Source organism: Lepidochelys kempii, chromosome 14, assembly GCF_965140285.1.
Source record: "Lepidochelys kempii isolate rLepKem1 chromosome 14, rLepKem1.hap1, whole genome shotgun sequence".
Lineage (NCBI taxonomy): Eukaryota > Metazoa > Chordata > Testudines > Cheloniidae > Lepidochelys > Lepidochelys kempii.
The window spans coordinates 51,130,370-51,151,629 of record NC_136393.1 but is presented as its reverse complement, the minus strand read 5'-3'; the positions used below and the strand labels follow the sequence as shown (position 1 = coordinate 51,151,629).

The following is a 21,260-nucleotide window of genomic DNA, read 5'->3' as shown; positions in this document are numbered from 1 at the left end:
GCCCGTGTGGGATTGTGGAGCCGTGTGTTGTCCGGGGGGTGTGGCGGGGTCACGCCCGTGTGGGATTGTGGAGCCGTGTGTTGTCTGGTGGGTGTGGCGGGGTCACACCCGTGTGGGATTGTGGAGCCGTGTGTTGTCCGGTGGGTGTGGCGGGGTCACGCCCGTGTGGGATTGTGGAGCCGTGTGTTGTCCGGGGGGTGTGTGTGGCGGGGTCACGCCCGTGTGGGATTGTGGAGCCGTGTGTTGTCCGGGGGGTGTGTGTGGCGGGGTCACGCCCGTGTGGGATTGTGGAGCCGTGTGTTGTCTGGTGGGTGTGGCAGGGTCACGCCCGTGTGGGATTGTGGAGCTGTGTGTTGTCTGGTGGGTGTGGCGGGGTCACGCCCGTGTGGGATTGTGGAGCCGTGTGTTGTGCGGGGGGTGTGGCGGGGTCACGCCCGTGTGGGATTGTGGAGCCGTGTGTTGTCCGGGGGGTGTGTGTGGCGGGGTCACGCCCGTGTGGGATTGTGGAGCCGTGTGTTGTCTGGTGGGTGTGGCAGGGTCACGCCCGTGTGGGATTGTGGAGCTGTGTGTTGTCTGGTGGGTGTGGCGAGGTCACGCCCGTGTGGGATTGTGGAGCTGTGTGTTGTCTGGTGGGTGTGGCGGGGTCACGCCCGTGTGGGATTGTGGAGCTGTGTGTTGTCCGGGGGGGGTGTGTGGCGGGGTCACGCCCGTGTGGGATTGTGGAGCCGTGTGTTGTCTGGTGGGTGTGGCAGGGTCACGCCCGTGTGGGATTGTGGAGCCGTGTGTTGTCCGGGGGGTGTGTGTGGCGGGGTCACGCCCGTGTGGGATTGTGGAGCCGTGTGTTGTCTGGTGGGTGTGGCGAGGTCACGCCCGTGTGGGATTGTGGAGCTGTGTGTTGTCTGGTGGGTGTGGCGGGGTCACGCCCGTGTGGGATTGTGGAGCTGTGTGTTGTCCGGGGGGTGTGTGTGGCGGGGTCACGCCCGTGTGGGATTGTGGAGCCGTGTGTTGTCCGGGGGGTGTGGCGGGGTCACGCCCGTGTGGGATTGTGGAGCCGTGTGTTGTGCGGGGGGTGTGGCGGGGTCACGCCCGTGTGGGATTGTGGAGCCGTGTGTTGTCGGGGGGGTGTGGCGGGGTCACGCCCGTGTGGGATTGTGGAGCCGTGTGTTGTCCGGGGGGTGTGGCGGGGTCACGCCCGTGTGGGATTGTGGAGCCGTGTGTTGTCCGGGGGGTGTGTGTGGCGGGGTCACGCCCGTGTGGGATTGTGGAGCCGTGTGTTGTGCGGGGGGTGTGGCGGGGTCACGCCCGTGTGGGATTGTGGAGCCGTGTGTTGTCTGGTGGGTGTGGCGGGGTCACGCCCGTGTGGGATTGTGGAGCCGTGTGTTGTCCGGGGGGTGTGGCGGGGTCACGCCCGTGTGGGATTGTGGAGCCGTGTGTTGTCGGGGGGGGTGTGTGGCGGGGTCACGCCCGTGTGGGATTGTGGAGCCGTGTGTTGTCTGGTGGGTGTGGCGGGGTCACGCTCGTGTGGGATTGTGGAGCCGTGTGTTGTCCGGGGGGTGTGGCGGGGTCACGCCCGTGTGGGATTGTGGAGCCGTGTGTTGTCGGGGGGGGGTGTGTGGCGGGGTCACGCCCGTGTGGGATTGTGGAGCCGTGTGTTGTGCGGGGGGTGTGGCGGGGTCACGCCCGTGTGGGATTGTGGAGCCGTGTGTTGTCCGGGGGGTGGGTGTGGCGGGGTCACGCCCGTGTGGGATTGTGGAGCCGTGTGTTGTCCGGGGGGTGTGGCGGGGTCACGCCCGTGTGGGATTGTGGAGCCGTGTGTTGTCCGGGGGGTGTGTGTGGTGGGGTCACGCCCGTGTGGGATTGTGGAGCCGTGTGTTGTCCGGGGGGTGTGGCGGGGTCACGCCCGTGTGGGATTGTGGAGCCGTGTGTTGTCTGGTGGGTGTGGCGGGGTCACACCCGTGTGGGATTGTGGAGCCGTGTGTTGTCCGGTGGGTGTGGCGGGGTCACGCCCGTGTGGGATTGTGGAGCCGTGTGTTGTCCGGGGGGTGTGTGTGGCGGGGTCACGCCCGTGTGGGATTGTGGAGCCGTGTGTTGTCCGGGGGGTGTGTGTGGCGGGGTCACGCCCGTGTGGGATTGTGGAGCCGTGTGTTGTCTGGTGGGTGTGGCAGGGTCACGCCCGTGTGGGATTGTGGAGCTGTGTGTTGTCTGGTGGGTGTGGCGGGGTCACGCCCGTGTGGGATTGTGGAGCCGTGTGTTGTGCGGGGGGTGTGGCGGGGTCACGCCCGTGTGGGATTGTGGAGCCGTGTGTTGTCCGGGGGGTGTGTGTGGCGGGGTCACGCCCGTGTGGGATTGTGGAGCCGTGTGTTGTCTGGTGGGTGTGGCAGGGTCACGCCCGTGTGGGATTGTGGAGCTGTGTGTTGTCTGGTGGGTGTGGCGAGGTCACGCCCGTGTGGGATTGTGGAGCTGTGTGTTGTCTGGTGGGTGTGGCGGGGTCACGCCCGTGTGGGATTGTGGAGCTGTGTGTTGTCCGGGGGGTGTGTGTGGCGGGGTCACGCCCGTGTGGGATTGTGGAGCCGTGTGTTGTCTGGTGGGTGTGGCAGGGTCACGCCCGTGTGGGATTGTGGAGCCGTGTGTTGTCCGGGGGGTGTGTGTGGCGGGGTCACGCCCGTGTGGGATTGTGGAGCCGTGTGTTGTCTGGTGGGTGTGGCGAGGTCACGCCCGTGTGGGATTGTGGAGCTGTGTGTTGTCTGGTGGGTGTGGCGGGGTCACGCCCGTGTGGGATTGTGGAGCTGTGTGTTGTCCGGGGGGTGTGTGTGGCGGGGTCACGCCCGTGTGGGATTGTGGAGCCGTGTGTTGTCCGGGGGGTGTGGCGGGGTCACGCCCGTGTGGGATTGTGGAGCCGTGTGTTGTGCGGGGGGTGTGGCGGGGTCACGCCCGTGTGGGATTGTGGAGCCGTGTGTTGTCGGGGGGGTGTGGCGGGGTCACGCCCGTGTGGGATTGTGGAGCCGTGTGTTGTCCGGGGGGTGTGGCGGGGTCACGCCCGTGTGGGATTGTGGAGCCGTGTGTTGTCCGGGGGGTGTGTGTGGCGGGGTCACGCCCGTGTGGGATTGTGGAGCCGTGTGTTGTCCGGGGGGTGGGTGTGGCGGGGTCACGCCCGTGTGGGATTGTGGAGCCGTGTGTTGTGCGGGGGGTGTGGCGGGGTCACGCCCGTGTGGGATTGTGGAGCCGTGTGTTGTCTGGTGGGTGTGGCGGGGTCACGCCCGTGTGGGATTGTGGAGCCGTGTGTTGTCCGGGGGGTGTGGCGGGGTCACGCCCGTGTGGGATTGTGGAGCCGTGTGTTGTCGGGGGGGGTGTGTGGCGGGGTCACGCCCGTGTGGGATTGTGGAGCCGTGTGTTGTCTGGTGGGTGTGGCGGGGTCACGCTCGTGTGGGATTGTGGAGCCGTGTGTTGTCCGGGGGGTGTGGCGGGGTCACGCCCGTGTGGGATTGTGGAGCCGTGTGTTGTCGGGGGGGGGTGTGTGGCGGGGTCACGCCCGTGTGGGATTGTGGAGCCGTGTGTTGTGCGGGGGGTGTGGCGGGGTCACGCCCGTGTGGGATTGTGGAGCCGTGTGTTGTCCGGGGGGTGGGTGTGGCGGGGTCACGCCCGTGTGGGATTGTGGAGCCGTGTGTTGTCCGGGGGGTGGGTGTGGCGGGGTCACGCCCGTGTGGGATTGTGGAGCCGTGTGTTGTCCGGGGGGTGGGTGTGGCGGGGTCACGCCCGTGTGGGATTGTGGAGCCGTGTGTTGTCGGGGGGTGTGTGTGGCGGGGTCACGCCCGTGTGGGATTGTGGAGCCGTGTGTTGTCGGGGGGGGTGTGTGGCGGGGTCACGCCCGTGTGGGATTGTGGAGCCGTGTGTTGTCCGGGGGGTGTGTGTGGCGGGGTCACGCCCGTGTGGGATTGTGGAGCCGTGTGTTGTCCGGTGGGTGTGGCGGGGTCACGCCCGTGTGGGATTGTGGAGCCGTGTGTTGTCCGGGGGGTGTGTGTGGCGGGGTCACGCCCGTGTGGGATTGTGGAGCCGTGTGTTGTCGGGGGTGTGTGGCGGGGTCACGCCCGTGTGGGATTGTGGAGCCGTGTGTTGTCCGGGGGGTGTGTGTGGCGGGGTCACGCCCGTGTGGGATTGTGGAGCCGTGTGTTGTGCGGGGGGTGTGGCGGGGTCACGCCCGTGTGGGATTGTAGAGCCGTGTGTTGTCCGGGGGGTGTGGCGGGGTCACGCCCGTGTGGGATTGTGGAGCCGTGTGTTGTCTGGTGGGTGTGGCGGGGTCACGGCCGTGTGGGATTGTGGAGCCGTGTGTTGTCTGGTGGGTGTGGCGGGGTCACGCCCGTGTGGGATTGTGGAGCTGTGTGTTGTCCGGGGGGTGTGGCGGGGTCACGCCCGTGTGGGATTGTGGAGCCGTGTGTTGTCCGGGGGGTGTGGCGGGGTCACGCCCGTGTGGGATTGTGGAGCTGTGTGTTGTCCGGGGGGTGTGTGTGGCGGGGTCACGCCCGTGTGGGATTGTGGAGCCTTGTGTTGTGCGGGGGGTGTGGCGGGGTCACGCCCGTGTGGGATTGTGGAGCCGTGTGTTGTCCGGGGGGTGTGTGTGGCGGGGTCACGCCCGTGTGGGATTGTGGAGCCGTGTGTTGTGCGGGGGGTGTGGCGGGGTCACGCCCGTGTGGGATTGTGGAGCCGTGTGTTGTCCGGGGGGTGTGTGTGGCGGGGTCACGCCCGTGTGGGATTGTGGAGCCGTGTGTTGTCCGGGGTGTGTGTGTGGCGGGGTCACGCCCGTGTGGGATTGTGGAGCCGTGTGTTGTCCGGGGGGTGTGTGTGGCGGGGTCACGCCCGTGTGGGATTGTGGAGCCGTGTGTTGTCCGGGGGGTGTGTGTGGCGGGGTCACGCCCGTGTGGGATTGTGGAGCCGTGTGTTGTCGGGGGGGTGTGGCGGGGTCACGCCCGTGTGGGATTGTGGAGCCGTGTGTTGTCGGGGGGGGTGTGTGGCGGGGTCACGCCCGTGTGGGATTGTGGAGCCGTGTGTTGTCGGGGGGGTGTGGCGGGGTCACGCCCGTGTGGGATTGTGGAGCCGTGTGTTGTCGGGGGGGGTGTGTGGCGGGGTCACGCCCGTGTGGGATTGTGGAGCCGTGTGTTGTCCGGGGGGTGTGTGTGGCGGGGTCACGCCCGTGTGGGATTGTGGAGCCGTGTGTTGTCCGGTGTGTGTGGCGGGGTCACGCCCGTGTGGGATTGTGGAGCCGTGTGTTGTCCGGGGGGGGTGTGTGGCGGGGTCACGCCCGTGTGGGATTGTGGAGCCGTGTGTTGTCGGGGGGGTGTGGCGGGGTCACGCCCGTGTGGGATTGTGGAGCCGTGTGTTGTGCGGGGGGTGTGTGTGGCGGGGTCACGCCCGTGTGGGATTGTGGAGCCGTGTGTTGTCGGGGGGGTGTGGCGGGGTCACGCCCGTGTGGGATTGTGGAGCCGTGTGTTGTCCGGGGGGTGTGGCGGGGTCACGCCCGTGTGGGATTGTGGAGCCGTGTGTTGTCCGGGGGGTGTGTGTGGCGGGGTCACGCCCGTGTGGGATTGTGGAGCCGTGTGTTGTCCGGGGGGTGTGGCGGGGTCACGCCCGTGTGGGATTGTGGAGCCGTGTGTTGTCCGGGGGGGGGGTGTGGCGGGGTCACGCCCGTGTGGGATTGTGGAGCCGTGTGTTGTCGGGGGGGTGTGGCGGGGTCACGCCCGTGTGGGATTGTGGAGCCGTGTGTTGTGCGGGGTGTGTGTGTGGCGGGGTCACGCCCGTGTGGGATTGTGGAGCCGTGTGTTGTCCGGGGGGGGTGTGTGGCGGGGTCACGCCCGTGTGGGATTGTGGAGCCGTGTGTTGTCCGGGGGGTGTGTGTGGCGGGGTCACGCCCGTGTGGGATTGTGGAGCCGTGTGTTGTCTGGTGGGTGTGGCGGGGTCACGCCCGTGTGGAATTGTGGAGCCGTGTGTTGTGCGGGGGGTGTGGCGGGGTCACGCCCGTGTGGGATTGTGGAGCCGTGTGTTGTGCGGGGTGTGTGTGTGGCGGGGTCACGCCCGTGTGGGATTGTGGAGCCGTGTGTTGTCTGGTGGGTGTGGCGGGGTCACGCCCGTGTGGGATTGTGGAGCCGTGTGTTGTCCGGGGGGTGTGGCGGGGTCACGCCCGTGTGGGATTGTGGAGCCGTGTGTTGTCCGGGGGGTGGGTGTGGCGGGGTCACGCCCGTGTGGGATTGTGGAGCCGTGTGTTGTCGGGGGGGTGTGGCGGGGTCACGCCCGTGTGGGATTGTGGAGCCGTGTGTTGTCCGGGGGGTGTGTGTGGCGGGGTCACGCCCGTGTGGGATTGTGGAGCCGTGTGTTGTCTGGTGGGTGTGGCGGGGTCACGCCCGTGTGGAATTGTGGAGCCGTGTGTTGTGCGGGGGGTGTGGCGGGGTCACGCCCGTGTGGGATTGTGGAGCCGTGTGTTGTGCGGGGTGTGTGTGTGGCGGGGTCACGCCCGTGTGGGATTGTGGAGCCGTGTGTTGTCTGGTGGGTGTGGCGGGGTCACGCCCGTGTGGGATTGTGGAGCCGTGTGTTGTCCGGGGGGTGTGGCGGGGTCACGCCCGTGTGGGATTGTGGAGCCGTGTGTTGTCCGGGGGGTGGGTGTGGCGGGGTCACGCCCGTGTGGGATTGTGGAGCCGTGTGTTGTCGGGGGGGTGTGGCGGGGTCACGCCCGTGTGGGATTGTGGAGCCGTGTGTTGTCCGGGGGGTGTGTGTGGCGGGGTCACGCCCGTGTGGGATTGTGGAGCTGTGCGAGGGGAGCGCTGTCGCTGGGGGCAAGGCGTTGGTAGTCGAGGTGTGTGCGGTTGTGTTGGCTTTGCTGGTAGTTCTGCGGCTTGCTCAGGGTGTGGTTGTGTGGGGTGGCCGGGGGGTGGCTGTGTTGTGAGCTAGCTGTGAGGGGTGAGTGACTGGGGTGCGGGGAGTGTGGTCTAGGGCAGTGAGCAGCTGCGGGGCTGGGGCTGGGGTGAGGGGCAGTGTGGGGCTTGGGTGTCAGTGAGCCCTGGGAGGTCCCTTCACTTCCTGTCCCGAATTCCCCTTGGCCCTCAGCAGCCATGCCCCACCCAGAGGTGGCTGCCGCTCCTTGCGGTCATAAGGCTCAGGTGCGTGTCCCCGCTTGAGGACACACCCAGTCCCTGCGGTGGGGGGCAGGGCGGGTAGCCTGGCAGCTGCAGGGTTTGGCGGGGCAGGTTTGGGGAAGTGCCGGGGGGGGCAGGGCGGGACGGGGAGGGGCTGGAGCAGACCGAGAAGGCGGAAGCAGCAGGGGGAGGGAGACAGAGAGAGAAAAACAGGGGCAGACAGACAAGGGGAACAGGACAGACAGACGGGGGAGGGGAGGGGTGTAGGGGAACAGGGGAGGGGAGGGGGACAGACTGACAGGAGTGTAGGAGGGGTTTCTTGTGGAGGGGGGTGACTGGGGAGGCGGGAAGGGTGTTTGTCTGTCTGTGCCCTGGCCTGCGTGTTTGGGAGGTTCACTGGGTCCCCCTCTGCCCCCTCCCCCTGCACCCCCTCCCTGCTGTCTGTGCCCCTGAACCCCCACTGTGCCCCCCAACTCTCCTACCCTGCCCCCCAGCCCTACGCACCTCGAACCCCTGCCTGGGCCCACAGGCCCAGGCCTGTCCCATAGGGCTGCGGGGTTTGGGGGGGGGCTCAGCTAGGCAATTCCCTTCCCCACACGCCCCCACCCCAGTGAGAGTCGCGCTCCGGGGTGGGGCTGAGTGAGACCCAGTGAAGCGCACCTTGGGGTGGGGGTGGTGACAACCATCTGTCTGTCCCCACCCACGTATCCAGATGCCCCCCAGAGTGCTCCCTCTGCCTGAGGGGAGGGGGCAGTTCCTGGGGGGGCTGGCGAGGGCTACGCCCCCGTAGGCAGCAGGAGGGGGGTCTCTGTTCGGGGGGGCTGATGAAGGTTTTCCTGCGGCTGGGGGCGTGCCTGGAGCCAGGAGGTCAGGAGGGAGGGGGGCTGTCCCGGACACGGTGGTACTGCCTGCCTGTCAAGGTGAGTGTGTGTGTGTGGCGGGTGGGGGGCAGCTCAGATACAGCTGGGCAGGGGATATCCAGGGGGGCGGCTGGACTAGGGGGAGGGGGGGGATGAGACTCCTGCAGTTGGAGGGGGGTGGAGAGGTGGGGGGCAGTGATATCCGGGGTAACCTTCCCCTCTCCCCAGCCCCCGGTGACCCTGACGGAGGAGGCCGAGGAGGGAGCGATCTACACAGTGACCACGCGGCAGTCTGGGGGCGCCCAGCCAGGGGTGAGTGGGGGGGCAGGTCGGCTCTGGTGCCCCCTCTTTCCCCTAGGCCTCAGTGGTATTGGGGGGGCGGGGTGTCCAGGCTGGCTCTGACGCTCTCCCCACAGGCCCCGGGGGGGGGGGGTGGCAGGCAGCCAGGCCACGTCACTTGGGGAGATATGGGGGGGTCCAGGCTGATTGACGGTCTCCCCACAGGCCCCAGGGGGGGCAGGCAGCCAGGCCCGCTCGCTAAAGGCCGGGTCGCTGGTCCGGCTGGTTCGGCACCTGCTGGAGGCCCAGACGCTGGGTGACGCCACCTACGTCCCTACCTTCCTGATCACCTACCGGGTGTTCGCCCGCCCCCCCACGGTGCTGGGGCTGCTGCTCGACAGGTGACAGGGGCAGGGGGTGGAGGGGGCGCAGGATGCTGGGGGTAAGTGGGGGGGGGAGAGGGTGCAGGACATGGGGTAAGTACAGGGGAGATGGGGGTGCAGGACGCTGGGGGGAAGTGGGGTGTGACTAGAATTGGGATTATGGGGGAAACGTCGGGGAAGAGGGGATGGGGGGACACAAGGGGGGAGCCGGGCCCCATGGGGGAATGAGCTGGGGGTGGGGGAGCCGAGCTCCATGAGGGGATGAGAGGGGAGGGCTGGGACTTGGCGGGGAGCGGTTAGGGGGCACAAACGAGGGGAAAGGAGTTGTTGGGGTGTGGGGAGGGGAGCGCAGTGGCAATGGCAACCGCCTCACCCCGTCTCTTCCTCAGGCTGGAGGAGGTCGGGGCGCTGGAGCCGAGCCCCGTTTCCCCAGAGACAGCTGAGCTGCAGCGGTGAGTGACCCCCGCCCCCACAGCCCCCACCCACCCCGACTTCCCTTCCCCCGGCCGTGTCCCCCATTCACCCCCATCTCCCCCCAGGGCCTTCTCCTCGGTGATGTGCTCCTGGCTGGACGGGTACCCTGAGGATTTCGGGGGGGGCTTGGACCCTGGCCTGGTGGAGCGACTGGGCCGGAGCCTGCAATGTGCCCTGGGGCAGGGCTCTGAGGCTGAGAGACGCCTGCTCGCCCTACGGGGGGTGCCGGGGGGGCACAGCAATGGAGGTGAGGGGGGCTGCAGGTGGGGGAAGCCTGCAGGGGGGCAGATGGATGCGGGAAGGGTTTGGTTGGAGAGGAGTGGGGGAGCCGGGGGGGCAGGCAGATGGGGTTGGGGGCAGATCTGGTGGGTGGGCAGATGGGAGGGGGTACTGGGGTAGAGGGGAGGGTCTATCTGTGGGGCAGGCTCCCCACCCCGCTGGATCTAACACTGCCTCCTCTCCCCTGCAGGGGAGCTGGAGGAAGAGGAATTGGGGGTGGGGGAAGATGGCCCCGAGGGGGGTGTGACCCCTCGGGGGGACCCTGACCCCCTCGACATTCTGACCTTCCAAGCTGACCATGTGGCTGCTCAGCTGACACTGGAGGAGGCGGTGAGTGTGTGTGGTGGGGGGGCTGTACCCCAGGGGCCCCCATGTCAGGGTATTTGGGGGGGTAGGTGACGGGGGAGGGGGACTCTGTCTTTAGGTTACGGGGTGTGGGGGTGCAGGACATCCCAGGAGATGTTCCTGTGGGTAAGTGAGGGGTAAGGGACACCCCTAGCAGTGGGTGGGGGTCAGGGAGCAGCCCCCCATTAACCCCTGCCCCCCACCCCCAGGCGCTGTTCCTGCGGGTCGTGCCCTACCAGTGCCTGGGCTCGCTCTGGTCTCAGCGGGACAAGAAGGGGCGGGAGCGGGTCTGCCCCAGTGTCCGCGCCACGGTGCACCAGTTCAACCGCCTGGCGGGGGCCGTGATCCGCTCCTGCCTGGCGGGGCCGGGGCTGCGCCCCCAGCAGCGGGCCCGCATCCTGGAGAAATGGATCCACGTGGCTGAGGTGAGTGTGGGGCCGGAGCTCAGCCCCTCAGGGTCGGGGTCACCACGCTGCGTCCAACCCCGCAGCGATGGGCCCCTGGCTTGTGGGAAAGGAGAGCAACCTCTGACCTCAGCTCTGCCCCCAATACCAGCCAGGCCCTCTGACCCCTCACCCCCCCCGAGCCCCTGCCCTGCAGCTCCATGGGAGCTGGCCCCCCGCCTCGACCCCTCACCCTCCGAGCCAGCCCAGCCCCCGCCCTGCAGCTCCATGGGAGCAGGCCCCCCCCACCGAGCCAGCCCAGCCCCCGCCCTGCAGCTCCCTGGGAGCAGCCTGCCCCCCCCGCCCCGAGCCAGCCTAGCCCCCGCCCTGCAGGGGTGTCGGAGCTGGCCCCCTGTGACCCCGACCGCTGTGCCCCCAGGAGTGCCGTGCCCTGAGGAATTTCTCGTCTCTCTGTGCCATCATCTCCGCCCTGCAGTCCAGCCCTGTGCACCGGCTCAAGCGGACCTGGGACGAGACCGCCAGGTGGGGCTGGGCTGGCGGGGTGGAGCTGGGTGGTCAGGATGGAGGGGGCAGCATCTGGGGGGCAGCATCTCATGGGTCATTCACCCCCCCACACACTTCTCCCGCCAGGGACGTGCTGCGCAGCTATGAGGAGCTCTGCACCATCTGCTCCGAACAGGATAACTATAGCCTGAGCCGGCAGCTGCTGTTCCAGGTGAGGGGCCGCCTGGCTCCTGTGCCCCCCACATCCTGCCCCCAATCCTGTGCTCCCAGCTCCTGTGCTGCCTCCCAGCTCCTAGCCCCCCATCCTGCCCCCGGCGCTCAGCTCCCCATACTGCTCCCTACCCACCTCCTCCCCATGGCCCCCTATTGTCCCCCTCTCCCATCTTGCCCCCGATCCCTTCTTCTGCCCCATCCTGACCCCCAACCCCTATGTCTCACTAGGTCTCCTGTATCTGCCCTCATCCCCGACACCTTCCCATGTCTCATTGTTCCTCCCTGCGCTCGCACCCTGTGCCCTCTCTCATATTCCTCTGACCCCCCCCCAGGAGGGCACCTCCAAGCCGTCTGGTGCCGACCCTGCCCCCCGCCGGCAGCCACGAAGACCCCAGGAGCAGCGCCCAGTGGTGAGTGGTGGAAGGGGGGGCTGCAGTGATGGGCGAGGATGCAGGGGCACAGGATGGGGGGGCTGCCCCGTCCCTGTTCTTCTCCTCCAGTGCACGGGGGGGCAGAGGTGGGGGGGATACTGGGGGCATGGTGGGCTTGGGCAGCCCTGGTTGGGGTATATGGGGCGCTGGGCAGAGGCACAATAGGGTGGGGGATATGTGGGGGGGCCAGTGGTTTGGGTTGGAGGTGTGGTTTGTGTGAAGGTACGTGGGGGGCTGGACAGGGTACACTGGGGTGGGTGGGGGCTAGGCAGGAGGCTGTGGGGGTGGAGAATATGTGCGGGGCACTGGGGCCTGGACTGTAGGTGTGGTTTGTGTGGGACTATGTGGGGGATTGGGCAGGGTGCTGTGGGGTGGGGGGATTGGCAGTCATAGCATATGTGCAGGCAGCTGGAGCAGCCTCACCTGCCCCAGAGGTCTCAGCCAAAATCTCACACCCTATTCCCACCACCGAGGTATTGGTGCAGCACACAGGGAAACTGAGGCACACGCAGTATTCATGCAAAACAGTAAAACTCACCTAGGCTCAACAGTAAGACTCACATACAACATAACAAGGGAAAATCCCCACTTCGTCACAGCGGGGTGCTGCGGGGCAGGGGGGTTGGCAGTGTGGTTTGTGCAGGGCATTGTGGGGGGCTGGAGGGTGCACGGTGGGGTGGGACACAGTGGGGGATATGTGGGGGGCTGGGGGGTTGACTGCCTGCTCTCTGACCCCCTGCTCTCCCCAGGGTGTGGTTCCGTACCTGGGCACCTTCCTGCGAGACCTGGTGATGCTGGATACAGCCATGAAGGACAAGCTGGAGGTGAGACCTGGGGGTGGGGGATGATCTAGGATCCTGTTAGGGGTGGGGGCCAGGCCAGTGGGAGGGGCACGTGTGCAATGGGGGGGCCAGGCAAGGGGGCAGGAGAGCAGTGGGGAGCTGGGGGGGTAAGGAACATGCGGGAGTTGGTCATGGGGCTCATGGCACCTCTCGTTTCTCTGGCAGAACGGATACATCAACTTCGAGAAGCGGCGCAAGGTACCGGGCTGTGCCGGGCCTGCTGGGCTCCCTCCGCATCTGGCTTGGGGCTCCCCTCTGTCGCTCTCTGCCTCTCCCCGGTACAGCCCCCCTCTGTCGCTCTCTGCCTCTCCCCGGTACAGCCCCCCTCTGTCACTCTCTGCCTCTCCCCGGTACAGCCCCCCTCTGTCGCTCTCTGCCTCCCCCCACTAAGTAGAGCTCCCCCAGGCTCTCTAATCTCCCCCTCACCCCAGTACAGCCCCCTATGCTCTCTATGCGGTCCCCCCCCGCTGGTTACAGACCCTGGGCTCTGTGCCCCCAATATAGCCCCCCACACTCTCTGTGCTGCCCCCCAGTATAGCACCCCCCTGCTCAATGCCCCGCTGCCCTGTTATAGCCCTGCTGTCTGCAGTGCCCCCTCCCCGTGTAACTGCCCCGCTCTCTGCCCCCAGGAGTTCGAGGTGCTGGCCCAGCTGCGTCTCCTGCAGTCCATATGCCGCAACTACAGCGTCCAGCCCAGCTCCCACTTCCAGCGCTGGCTGCGGGCACTGCCCCCCCTCTCTGAGGCACAGAGGTAGCGGGGGGGGGGAGCGTCCCCCCCGTGGCTGGGGCGGCGGGATGGGGCTTGTAGGTGCTGTGTGAAGTGGTTGCTGCATGTAGGGGATTGTGTTTGCATGTAGAGTGTGGTGGGGGGTTGTGTAGAGTTTTGGGGGGGGTATTGTGTGTGATGCATGGGGGGTTGTGTTGTGTAGGGGGTGTGTGTAGAGGAGTTTGGGGGTTGTGTAAGGAGTGTTGCATGTAGGGGGTGTGTGTAGAGGAGTTTGGGGGGGAGTTTGTGGGGTGTTGTGTGTATTGTGCAGTTCTAATCCCCCTCTCCCCACAGTCACAGTCTCTCCTGTGAGATCGAACCCCCCGGGGAGGCCCCAACCCTCCAGCGGTCCCTGAAGCCCACCCTGGTCATCACCCACTGCACAGAGTGAGTATGGGGGGGGCAGAGCTGAGCCGCAACTGAGGGAGGGGGGCTCTGAGGCATTGGGGGTCTGGAGGGATGGGGAGGCGGGCTCAAGGGTTGAAGGCTGGTGGGGCTGAAGGTAGCAGCCCCCCCTCAATCCTTCTGTTACCTCCCCTACCTCCAAGGCTGCTGAGCTCCGTGGGGAACCCTCTCGTCTCCTGGGAGGGGCCCAGCTCCCATGAGGGGCCCCCTGGCTGCTGCCACAACCTGCTGCCACCCCCCCGTGGCCCCACGCAGCTGCTGTCTCGCCTGGCGCAGGTGAGACCCCACCCCATTACCGCTTCCTCCCCCTGCCTGATCTCCCCCCCCAGACCTGCACCCCCATCCCCTGTCCCATTCCTCCCTCACCCCCCTTCTCCATCCCCCTCATCCCTTCCTCAATCCCAGCCCCTCGCTGCCCCAGTCACCCCCTCTGCGTCCCCGCAGCACATAAAGTGGCCGTCAGTCTCAGCGTTGGACACAGCTCCTGAGGATGTGGCTCCCTTGGCCGGGGGCCTCTCGCCTCCCATCCCCACCGGGGGGGGCTTTCCCCGGGGGCACCGGCGCTCGGCTTCCTGCGGCTCGGCCTTCCCTGCCCCTCCCACCCGGGAGCCTGGGGCCCCCCCCTCCGATTGCTGCATTATCCGCGCGCGCATGGCCCTGCACAACGGCAGCCTCTACAAGAGCATCCTGGTGAGCACTGGACGCCTGGATCCCATCCCCAGGGTGGGGGCTGGGAGCCAGGACTCCTGGGTTCTATCCCGGCTCTGGGAGGGGAGTGGAGGATAGAGTGGGCGGCTGGGAATCAGGACACCTGGGTTGTCAATCCTGCCCTTTCTGTCTTGCTGTGACACTTTCCTGCTGCAGTCTTAGCCTGGCCCACCCACTAAACACTATTAGTTTAGTCAGGGGACCCCCCCTTTTCCCCAGGGTGATCCCGATCCCAATCCCACAGCTGCTGTGGGGAAGGGGCAACTGGTCCCCTGACTCACTGTCTCTCCCTGGGGGGAGGGGCTGCCCCATTGTGTGTGTCTGGTGTGGACGGGCTGGACCCCTACATGTCTGCGTGCGGCTGTGTTGTGTGTGCACATTGTCACGGGGGGGGGGGGTGTTGACTGGGTGTGGGGCTTTCTGGGGTGTCTGCTGGGATTTGCTGCGTTCTCCTGGGATTTGCTGCATTCTCCCAGCTTTGCGTGTTGTGCACATGGGGCATGTCTTTGTGGCTGCACTTGTGTTATCTCTGTGGGGCGATCACTTCCATGTACGTGGTGGTGGTCTCGGGGGCGCCTGGCCTGGCTCTGTTGAGGAAAGTGGGAGTTGTGTGTTGTGTTGCTGTAGGTGACCAGCCAGGACAAAACCCCGTCCGTCATCGCCAAGGTGCTGGAGAAGCATGGCCAGGAGCTGGGGGTTGCCCCCCAATTCCAGCTGGTCCAGCTGCTGCCTGAGGGGAAAGGTGAGGGGGTCAGGGGAATTGATGTCCCTGGGGTAGGGATTGGGGGGGCCCATTGGGGGGTTGGGGAGCACCCACAGCAATGAGGGGTCTCCAAAGGAGTCCCTAGGAAGCTGGGGTCCCATGAGTGGGTGCGGGGACCCTATTCCCTAACTGCCCTCACACCCTCTCTCTCCCCCTGCAGAGCTGACCTTCCCGCCTACAGCCAACATCTTCTACGCCATGAATGGCTCCAGCTTGGACTTTGTGCTGCGCCCCAAGGGCCCTGGGGAACCTCCCCTGCCTCCCAGCGCTGCCCCCCGCAGGGCTGAGCTCAGCGCCACCTTCCCCAAGATCAAGGCCACCGGCCGCAAGCTTGCCAGGGCCCTCTTCTGATGGTGAACCCCGAAACTGCCCTGGGGCTTCCTGGGCTGGAGGAAAGGAAGTGACATGCGCCCAGACTCTGGGGAAGGGAACTGGAGCTGCACAGGGCCTAGGACTGTCTGCTTGGCCTGGGGCTACCTTCATCTCCCCTGGCACCAGGCTCTGGTCTGCCCCAGGACTGTCCAAGGGGCAGCCTGCCCAGCCCAGCCAGCTGCCTCAGGGCTATGATCTAAGTATCTTGAAATGGGTGATGTCCTGACAGCCCCTCCCCCCCCAAACACCAGTACCTACTTCCTGTCCACCCAGGAGGTACAGCTGGGCGGGGGGGGCGACCGGAGCAGTGAGCCCACTCTCCCAGAGCATGGTCTCACCCCTGCCAGGACACTGCAGCAGAGGCCAGGGTGCTAATTCCCCTCTAGTCACAGGTGGGAAGTGGGATGCCCCTGCCAATGCCAAGATGGCAGCTTCTCAGGGACTCAACTGGAGGTGGGGGGAAGGACTGGGTGATCTAAGCCCTGCAGGGGCAGCTGATTTCCCCCTGCATCACTGTGTAGGGGGCTTGTGGCCCTAGCCCTCTTTGCTGTAACACTAACGCAATAAAGACACTAGAAGCAGCTGGCAGAGAGCTGTGTCTCTGGGGAGGCGGAATCTGCCTGGCACAGCACAGCCAGAGACCACAGGAGAAAGCTGAAGGGACAAAGCTCAGGGCAGGGCAGAGCACAGCTGAGAGCAGCAGCAGCGGCCCCAGGCCAGCGAGTGGATACCAAGGGGTAGGGGGCACAGAGGGCCAGGTGCCATCAGTTTGTGCATCACCTCTTTAATTTTTTTGCTGTTTGAAATAAATACAGCTCCCCCTCCCCTCACAGCCCCAAGGATCCAGCTTCCCCCACCAGCACCAGCTCATGCCTTAGCCGTCCCCTTGCCCTGGGCTCGCTGATACTCCTGCTGCAGCCGGGCCAGCACCTCCCGCTGCTGTTCCGCCTTCTTCTCAGACTCCTGCATCTGCAGCTCATAGCGCTTGCTGTGGGGGGGAAGGGGAGAGTGAGATGGGCCTAGAACCCTCCCCCCAGCCCTGAAACCAAGAGAGGCCCCCGAGCTCAGGCCCCTGTCTGCCATGGGGCTGGATTGGGGCCAGTGACCCCTAGAGGGGAAAGGCCCATTCCCCACCCCATGAGCCAGCCAGGGCCCCTTCCTGGGAGTGGAGCGAAGCCAGTGACCCCAAAAGGGGAAGGGCCCATTCCTCATCCTGTGAGCCAGCCAGTGTCCTTGCGGGGCAGGGAGCCAGCCCACCACACAGGAAACCCCCCTTCCTCACACACATACATCTCTCCAGTGATATAGTCCAGCCGCTTGCTGACAGTGGCTTTAGCCTCATCCATGTCCTGTTTCACCAACACGGGGCCAATCAGCTTGTAGACAGTGTTGGTCACATCCAGCAGCCCCAGCTCCTGTGGGGGAGCAGAACAAGGGGAGGTGAGGGGCGGGGAAGGGAGGGAGAGTACAGAGTGGGGGAGCAGGGCGCACTCACCTCCTTGACAATGTTGTTCTCAGTCAACTGTGCTTCCAGTTTCTGCCGTGCCGCCATGGACTTGCTGAGATCTGAGGGGCACACACAGAGGGACCCCATGAGCTCCAGGGCTGCAGCCCCATAGGGACACCAGAGACCTCTGCCCACATCACAGCCCCCAAGAAATCAACCTGCTATCTCTTATATTGCAGCACTGATGAATAACCCCCAGGGGTCTGCAGGAGGAGGAGACCCAGCTTCCCTCTGCCCGCAGTGGGGCTCTGCAGGCCAGTGGCTGGGGGTCTCTGGGCCAGTGCTCAGGGTACAGGCAGAGGGTCAGGTGGCAGGGGAGCTCTCCCCACTGGGATCAGAGCCCTCAGCCTGTCAAGCCAGCTCCTTCCCCAGCCTGTGTATTCGCATTAGGAGTAACTGGGGGAAAGAGGGTAGAAGGGGGGCTCAGGGATGTGAGGGGTGGGAACATGGAGGGTGCAATGAAAGGCCCCAGTGGGGGGGGGAGGGAATCTGAGGAACAGGAGGCAGTTTGTTTGTCCAGGGGGATCGGGGGGAGCAGGGACCCCGGGAGGAGGTCAATGGGCTGCAGGAACCCCAGAGGGTGGAAAGGGGGCAGGACGCTGGGGAAGAGGAGGTGCAGCAGATCGAGGGGGGTGGCAGAAGGATTATGGCCTGGGTTAGGCAGGTTAGGAGGCAGGGTGCAGGGAGGTTGGGCCATGGAGAAGGGTGATGGGGAGGAGGTGCAGGGATGGATTATAGGGCGCAGTAGGCTACGGGGTACAGGCAAGTTATTGGGCATGGGGCGGGGTGCAGGGTCCCCAGAGGCAGGGGATGCGGGAGTATGGGGCACGGGTGGGTTAGGGGAAGGCAGTGGGTTATGGACAGGAATTAGTGGGGAGGTGATGGGGGAAGGGGATGCCTGGGGTTATGGGGCGGTAGGGCAGGCCTGGGGGGACAGGAAGGGGCCGGGGCGGGTGATGGGGCGGCGGGGGGGTGATGGGGGGAGGGGCCGGGGCGGGTGATGGGGCGGCGGGGGGGTGATGGGGGGAGGGGCCGGGGCGGGTGATGGGGCGGCGGGGGGGTGATGGGGGGAGGGGCCGGGGCGGGTTATGGGGCGGCGGGGGGGTGATGGGGGGAGGGGCCGGGGCGGGTGATGGGGCGGCGGGGGGGTGATGGGGGGAGGGACCGGGGCGGGTTATGGGGCGGCGGGGGGGGGGGGCCGGTACCTTTCTGCAGCTGCTGGTATTTCTCCAGCTCGCCCTGCAGCTTCTTCTGGATCAGGTCCGCCATGAGGGTCCGGTCGGGTCCGGTCCGGTCCGCCTGCGGGGGGAGGGGGGTTAGAGCGGGGGGGGCACACGGTCCCTCCCGAGCGCCCCCCACCCGACCAGCACCTACCGCTCCCCGCTGCTCCGGCGCTGAGCCCCGCCCCGCAACGTGCGTGCGACCTCTCGATCCGGCTTCCGGTACAGCCCACTTCCGCCGGGGGCCGCGGTGCACCATGGGATTTGTAGTCCGGCCTCTGAGTCCCTCCGCTTCCTCCCCTGCGGGATCAGGACCAATTCGGGGTCGCAGGTCCCGGCCCTCCTGGGTTTGGGGACAGGGCAGACGGGACAGGGAGACTCGCCTTCCACTTCCGCCCGCTTCCAAGATGGCCGCCGGCTGGGGGCCTTGAAGGGCAGCTCACTTCCGCCTCTTTCCAAGATGGTCGCGAGCTCGTGCTAGAAGCAGATTAAGCCACTTCCGCCTTTTTCCAATATGGCGGCATCGCTAGCCGGGGAGAATGCGCCTATTTCCGCCCTGTTCCAAGATGGCGGCCACCTGTGCCTGAAATGGGAAGGAAGCTACTTCCGCTCCGTTCAAAGATAGCGGCGCCTGGGTCAGATGGGGAAGTTAGTAACCTGCCTGGGCCCATGTAATTAAAGCCTGAAGCCCCCCAGGCCCAGAGCAGGAGCACAGGAGACATGAGATTCACATGTTACCCACACGGCATTAGCGACATGACACCCGGGGTCCCAGCGCATCGCCAACACGGCATTAATGACATCACACCCGGCATCACAGGTCGTCACCGACACAGCGTTAGTGACATCACACCTGGCGTCCCAGCGCGTCGCCGACACGGCACGAATGACATCACACCCGGGATCATAGGTCGTCACCAACATGGCGTTAATGATGTCATATCTTGTGCAGTACCCTGGGGCTAATTAATATTATCCCAGCTACGTCCTGGGATGAGGCGGTTAATCCCCTGGGGGCTATATGCTTCCCCCCCTACTCCCTGATTCTGGGGGGTCCCTGAATCCTGTCTCCAGACGCCAGCAAGCACAGCCCCTGGTCGGTCCCAGACATGAGCTCTTGTTTGGTCTGTCCAGCACCGCCCAGGGGGATGGTTCAAATCACAGGCCATGTTTGGGCATTTTCTAGGGGACCAGCAGGTGCAGCCGCCGTATCCTGCCTGCCCCACCCCAGCCCACCAAGTGAGCAGAGCTGCCAAGCCCTGCCCTGGGGCCTCAGAGGCAGGGGATGGGGGAGTATGGGGCACAGGTGGATTAGGGGAAGGCAGTGGGGCAGGGCCTGGGGAGCAGGAGAGCCCCACAGGGAGGTGCTGAGTGACAGGCCACGGACAGGAGCGACACTCGAGTGAGAGGCCACAGGTACCCCCTCCCACGCCCCCCCCCATGCCTCTGCACCTCCCCCTCTGCACCCCTCTCTGCCCTGCCCCCCCGGCAGTGGCCTCTATTTGGCCACTTGAACTGTGGATTCCTCGGTGCCGGGATTGCTCCCACGGGGGGGGGGGGGGGGCAGAGGGCCCTTGCGGGTTTTCTCCTTCCTCACACACATCAAGCAGGGATGGTGCTGGTCCGCTCCCTGGGCTGCCCCACCCCTGGGGTCACTGGCAGTGCTGCTCTCATGGTGAGGGGCTGGGTGGAGGGGCACCTGGCCATGTCCTGGGCGCTGGGGGGCGCTCAATGTGCTGAGCCTGCCGGATATGCTGGGAAGCAGCTACTTTGGGGCCCCCAAATTTCACGCTCCATCCAGGGGGCAGGCACCCTAGACAGCCAGCCTCCTGCCGCTTACACATTCCCGGGGAGGGGCAAGCAAGGGCTGCCTGGGCCAGAGGCACAGCCTTTGCCTTGCAGTTTAAGTCCCGTGTTCCTGGGTCGCGGGCTCCTCCCAGGGCCATGTCCCCAGCGGGACGGCGTGCAAGAGTCAGCCGCGACTAACACCGTGCTGAGCCATACATGTAGCGAAAACAAGGGCGCGGCTGCAGCAAAGATCCCCGTGAGCGTGAGGAAGGCTAGTGGAGACAGGTGGTTACACATAAAATCAACACGCGCTTTCTAGAGGCGACAGGTCACAACCAGGTCAGTGCTGCCTTGGGCCCCGACCTGCTCGGGCCCCGGCCCCTCTTGCCGAGCCCAGGTTAGCCGGCTGTCCGAGGAGGTCTGTCTCGGCAGCGTTTTCAGCAAAGGTTGGCTGAGCGCCTGTCTTCATGCATGCAGCCGCAGTGTCTGGGGTGCAGGGTGTCTTTACCTCCCGGACGTACCCCCACAGGTAATGGTCTGTGCACACAGCCAGCATCCCCCCCACCCCCTCCGGGGCTTGTGTTTTCCTGGTGACTGTGTGTGTAACGGGGAGTCCTGCCAGCGAGCGAGGCCAGCTCTTGTCAGACAGGAAACCTGGTTTTGCCCATGGCGGGCGCCTCCTGCGTGCATTCAGAGGTGGGTTTCACGGGACACACGCCCAGCTCCTTGCACGGGGGCTGTACACACCTCTCACAAGCTACCCTGACCCGTGTGACCCCCAGCGCTCACTGGAGGCCTCGCCTGGAAACACCAGACCCCGGCGCTGGATCTCTACCGGCTTCCGGGTCAGCACCACACAGAGCAACGGGGGGGGGGAGAACTGGGGGGGTACCGGGGGGTTGATGGGAGAACTGGAGGGGGGGAGACGGGGTGATGGGAGAACGGGGGGGGGGGCTGGAGGGTGGGAACGGGGGGACATGCCAGTGGGGGAAGGAGAACTGGGGGGGAGGGGGCTGCCGGGTGGGTGCTGGGGGGAGGAGATGCCGGGGGGGAGGAGGAAGAACTGGGGAGCGGGCAGCGGCGGCGGGGGAACATGCCGGGGGGCGCTGGAGGCTGGGTACGGGGGGGGGACGTGCCGGGGAGGGGGGAAGGGAGATGCCGCGGGGGGAGGGGTCTGGCGGGCGAGCAGCAGCGGGTGGGGGGGAGGCCGGGGCGGGATGGAGAACTGGGCCGGGGGGCTGAAGGGTGGGTACGGGGGGGACATGCCGGGGGAGGGGTCTGGCGGGCGAGCAGCAGCGGGGGGCGGGGATGGGAGAACTGGGCCGGGGGGCTGAAGGGTGGGTACGGGGGGGGGACGTGCCGGGGAGGGGGGAAGGGAGATGCCGCGGGGGGAGGGGTCTGGCGGGCGAGCAGCAGCGGGGGGGGGGGGCGGGGGAGGCCGGGGCGGGGATGGGAGAACTGGGCCGGGGGGCTGAAGGGTGGGTACGGGGGGGCGCATGCCGGGGGGAGGGTCTGGCGGGCGAGCAGGCGGGGGGGGAGGCCGGGGCGGGATGGGAGAACTGGGCCGGGGGGCTGAAGGGTGGGTACGGGGGGGGCATG

The 21,260-nt window shown here is 66.5% G+C and overlaps 2 protein-coding genes across 2 annotated transcripts in view; one reads left to right on the top strand and one right to left on the bottom strand.

The window, feature by feature from the left end:
- The window catches only part of RGL2 (ral guanine nucleotide dissociation stimulator like 2), a 31,075-nt gene extending 15,251 nt beyond the window's left edge, over window positions 1-15,824 (top strand). Inside the window, exons 3-19 of the mRNA XM_078848404.1 lie at window positions 8,207-8,290; window positions 8,483-8,658; window positions 9,030-9,092; window positions 9,180-9,361; window positions 9,575-9,723; window positions 9,948-10,163; window positions 10,561-10,664; window positions 10,773-10,857; window positions 11,192-11,269; window positions 12,040-12,114; window positions 12,298-12,330; window positions 12,762-12,883; window positions 13,193-13,285; window positions 13,447-13,579; window positions 13,748-13,993; window positions 14,639-14,753; window positions 14,935-15,824. Coding sequence (XP_078704530.1) covers window positions 8,207-8,290; window positions 8,483-8,658; window positions 9,030-9,092; window positions 9,180-9,361; window positions 9,575-9,723; window positions 9,948-10,163; window positions 10,561-10,664; window positions 10,773-10,857; window positions 11,192-11,269; window positions 12,040-12,114; window positions 12,298-12,330; window positions 12,762-12,883; window positions 13,193-13,285; window positions 13,447-13,579; window positions 13,748-13,993; window positions 14,639-14,753; window positions 14,935-15,125 — 2,145 coding nt within the window. The 3' untranslated portion in view covers window positions 15,126-15,824. The remainder of the gene's footprint in view (window positions 1-8,206; window positions 8,291-8,482; window positions 8,659-9,029; window positions 9,093-9,179; window positions 9,362-9,574; window positions 9,724-9,947; window positions 10,164-10,560; window positions 10,665-10,772; window positions 10,858-11,191; window positions 11,270-12,039; window positions 12,115-12,297; window positions 12,331-12,761; window positions 12,884-13,192; window positions 13,286-13,446; window positions 13,580-13,747; window positions 13,994-14,638; window positions 14,754-14,934) is intronic.
- A 90-nt stretch (window positions 15,825-15,914) lies between these two features.
- Window positions 15,915-18,189, bottom strand: PFDN6 (prefoldin subunit 6). The gene is made up of 5 exons (XM_078848769.1): window positions 18,028-18,189; window positions 17,859-17,952; window positions 16,642-16,712; window positions 16,437-16,561; window positions 15,915-16,134 (listed from the first exon to the last, which is right to left on the bottom strand). Exons 1-5 carry the CDS (start codon window positions 18,130-18,132, stop codon window positions 16,014-16,016), a joined length of 516 nt encoding a protein of 171 aa, XP_078704895.1. The 5' UTR covers window positions 18,133-18,189; the 3' UTR covers window positions 15,915-16,013.
- Between the last annotated feature and the right edge of the window lie 3,071 nt (window positions 18,190-21,260).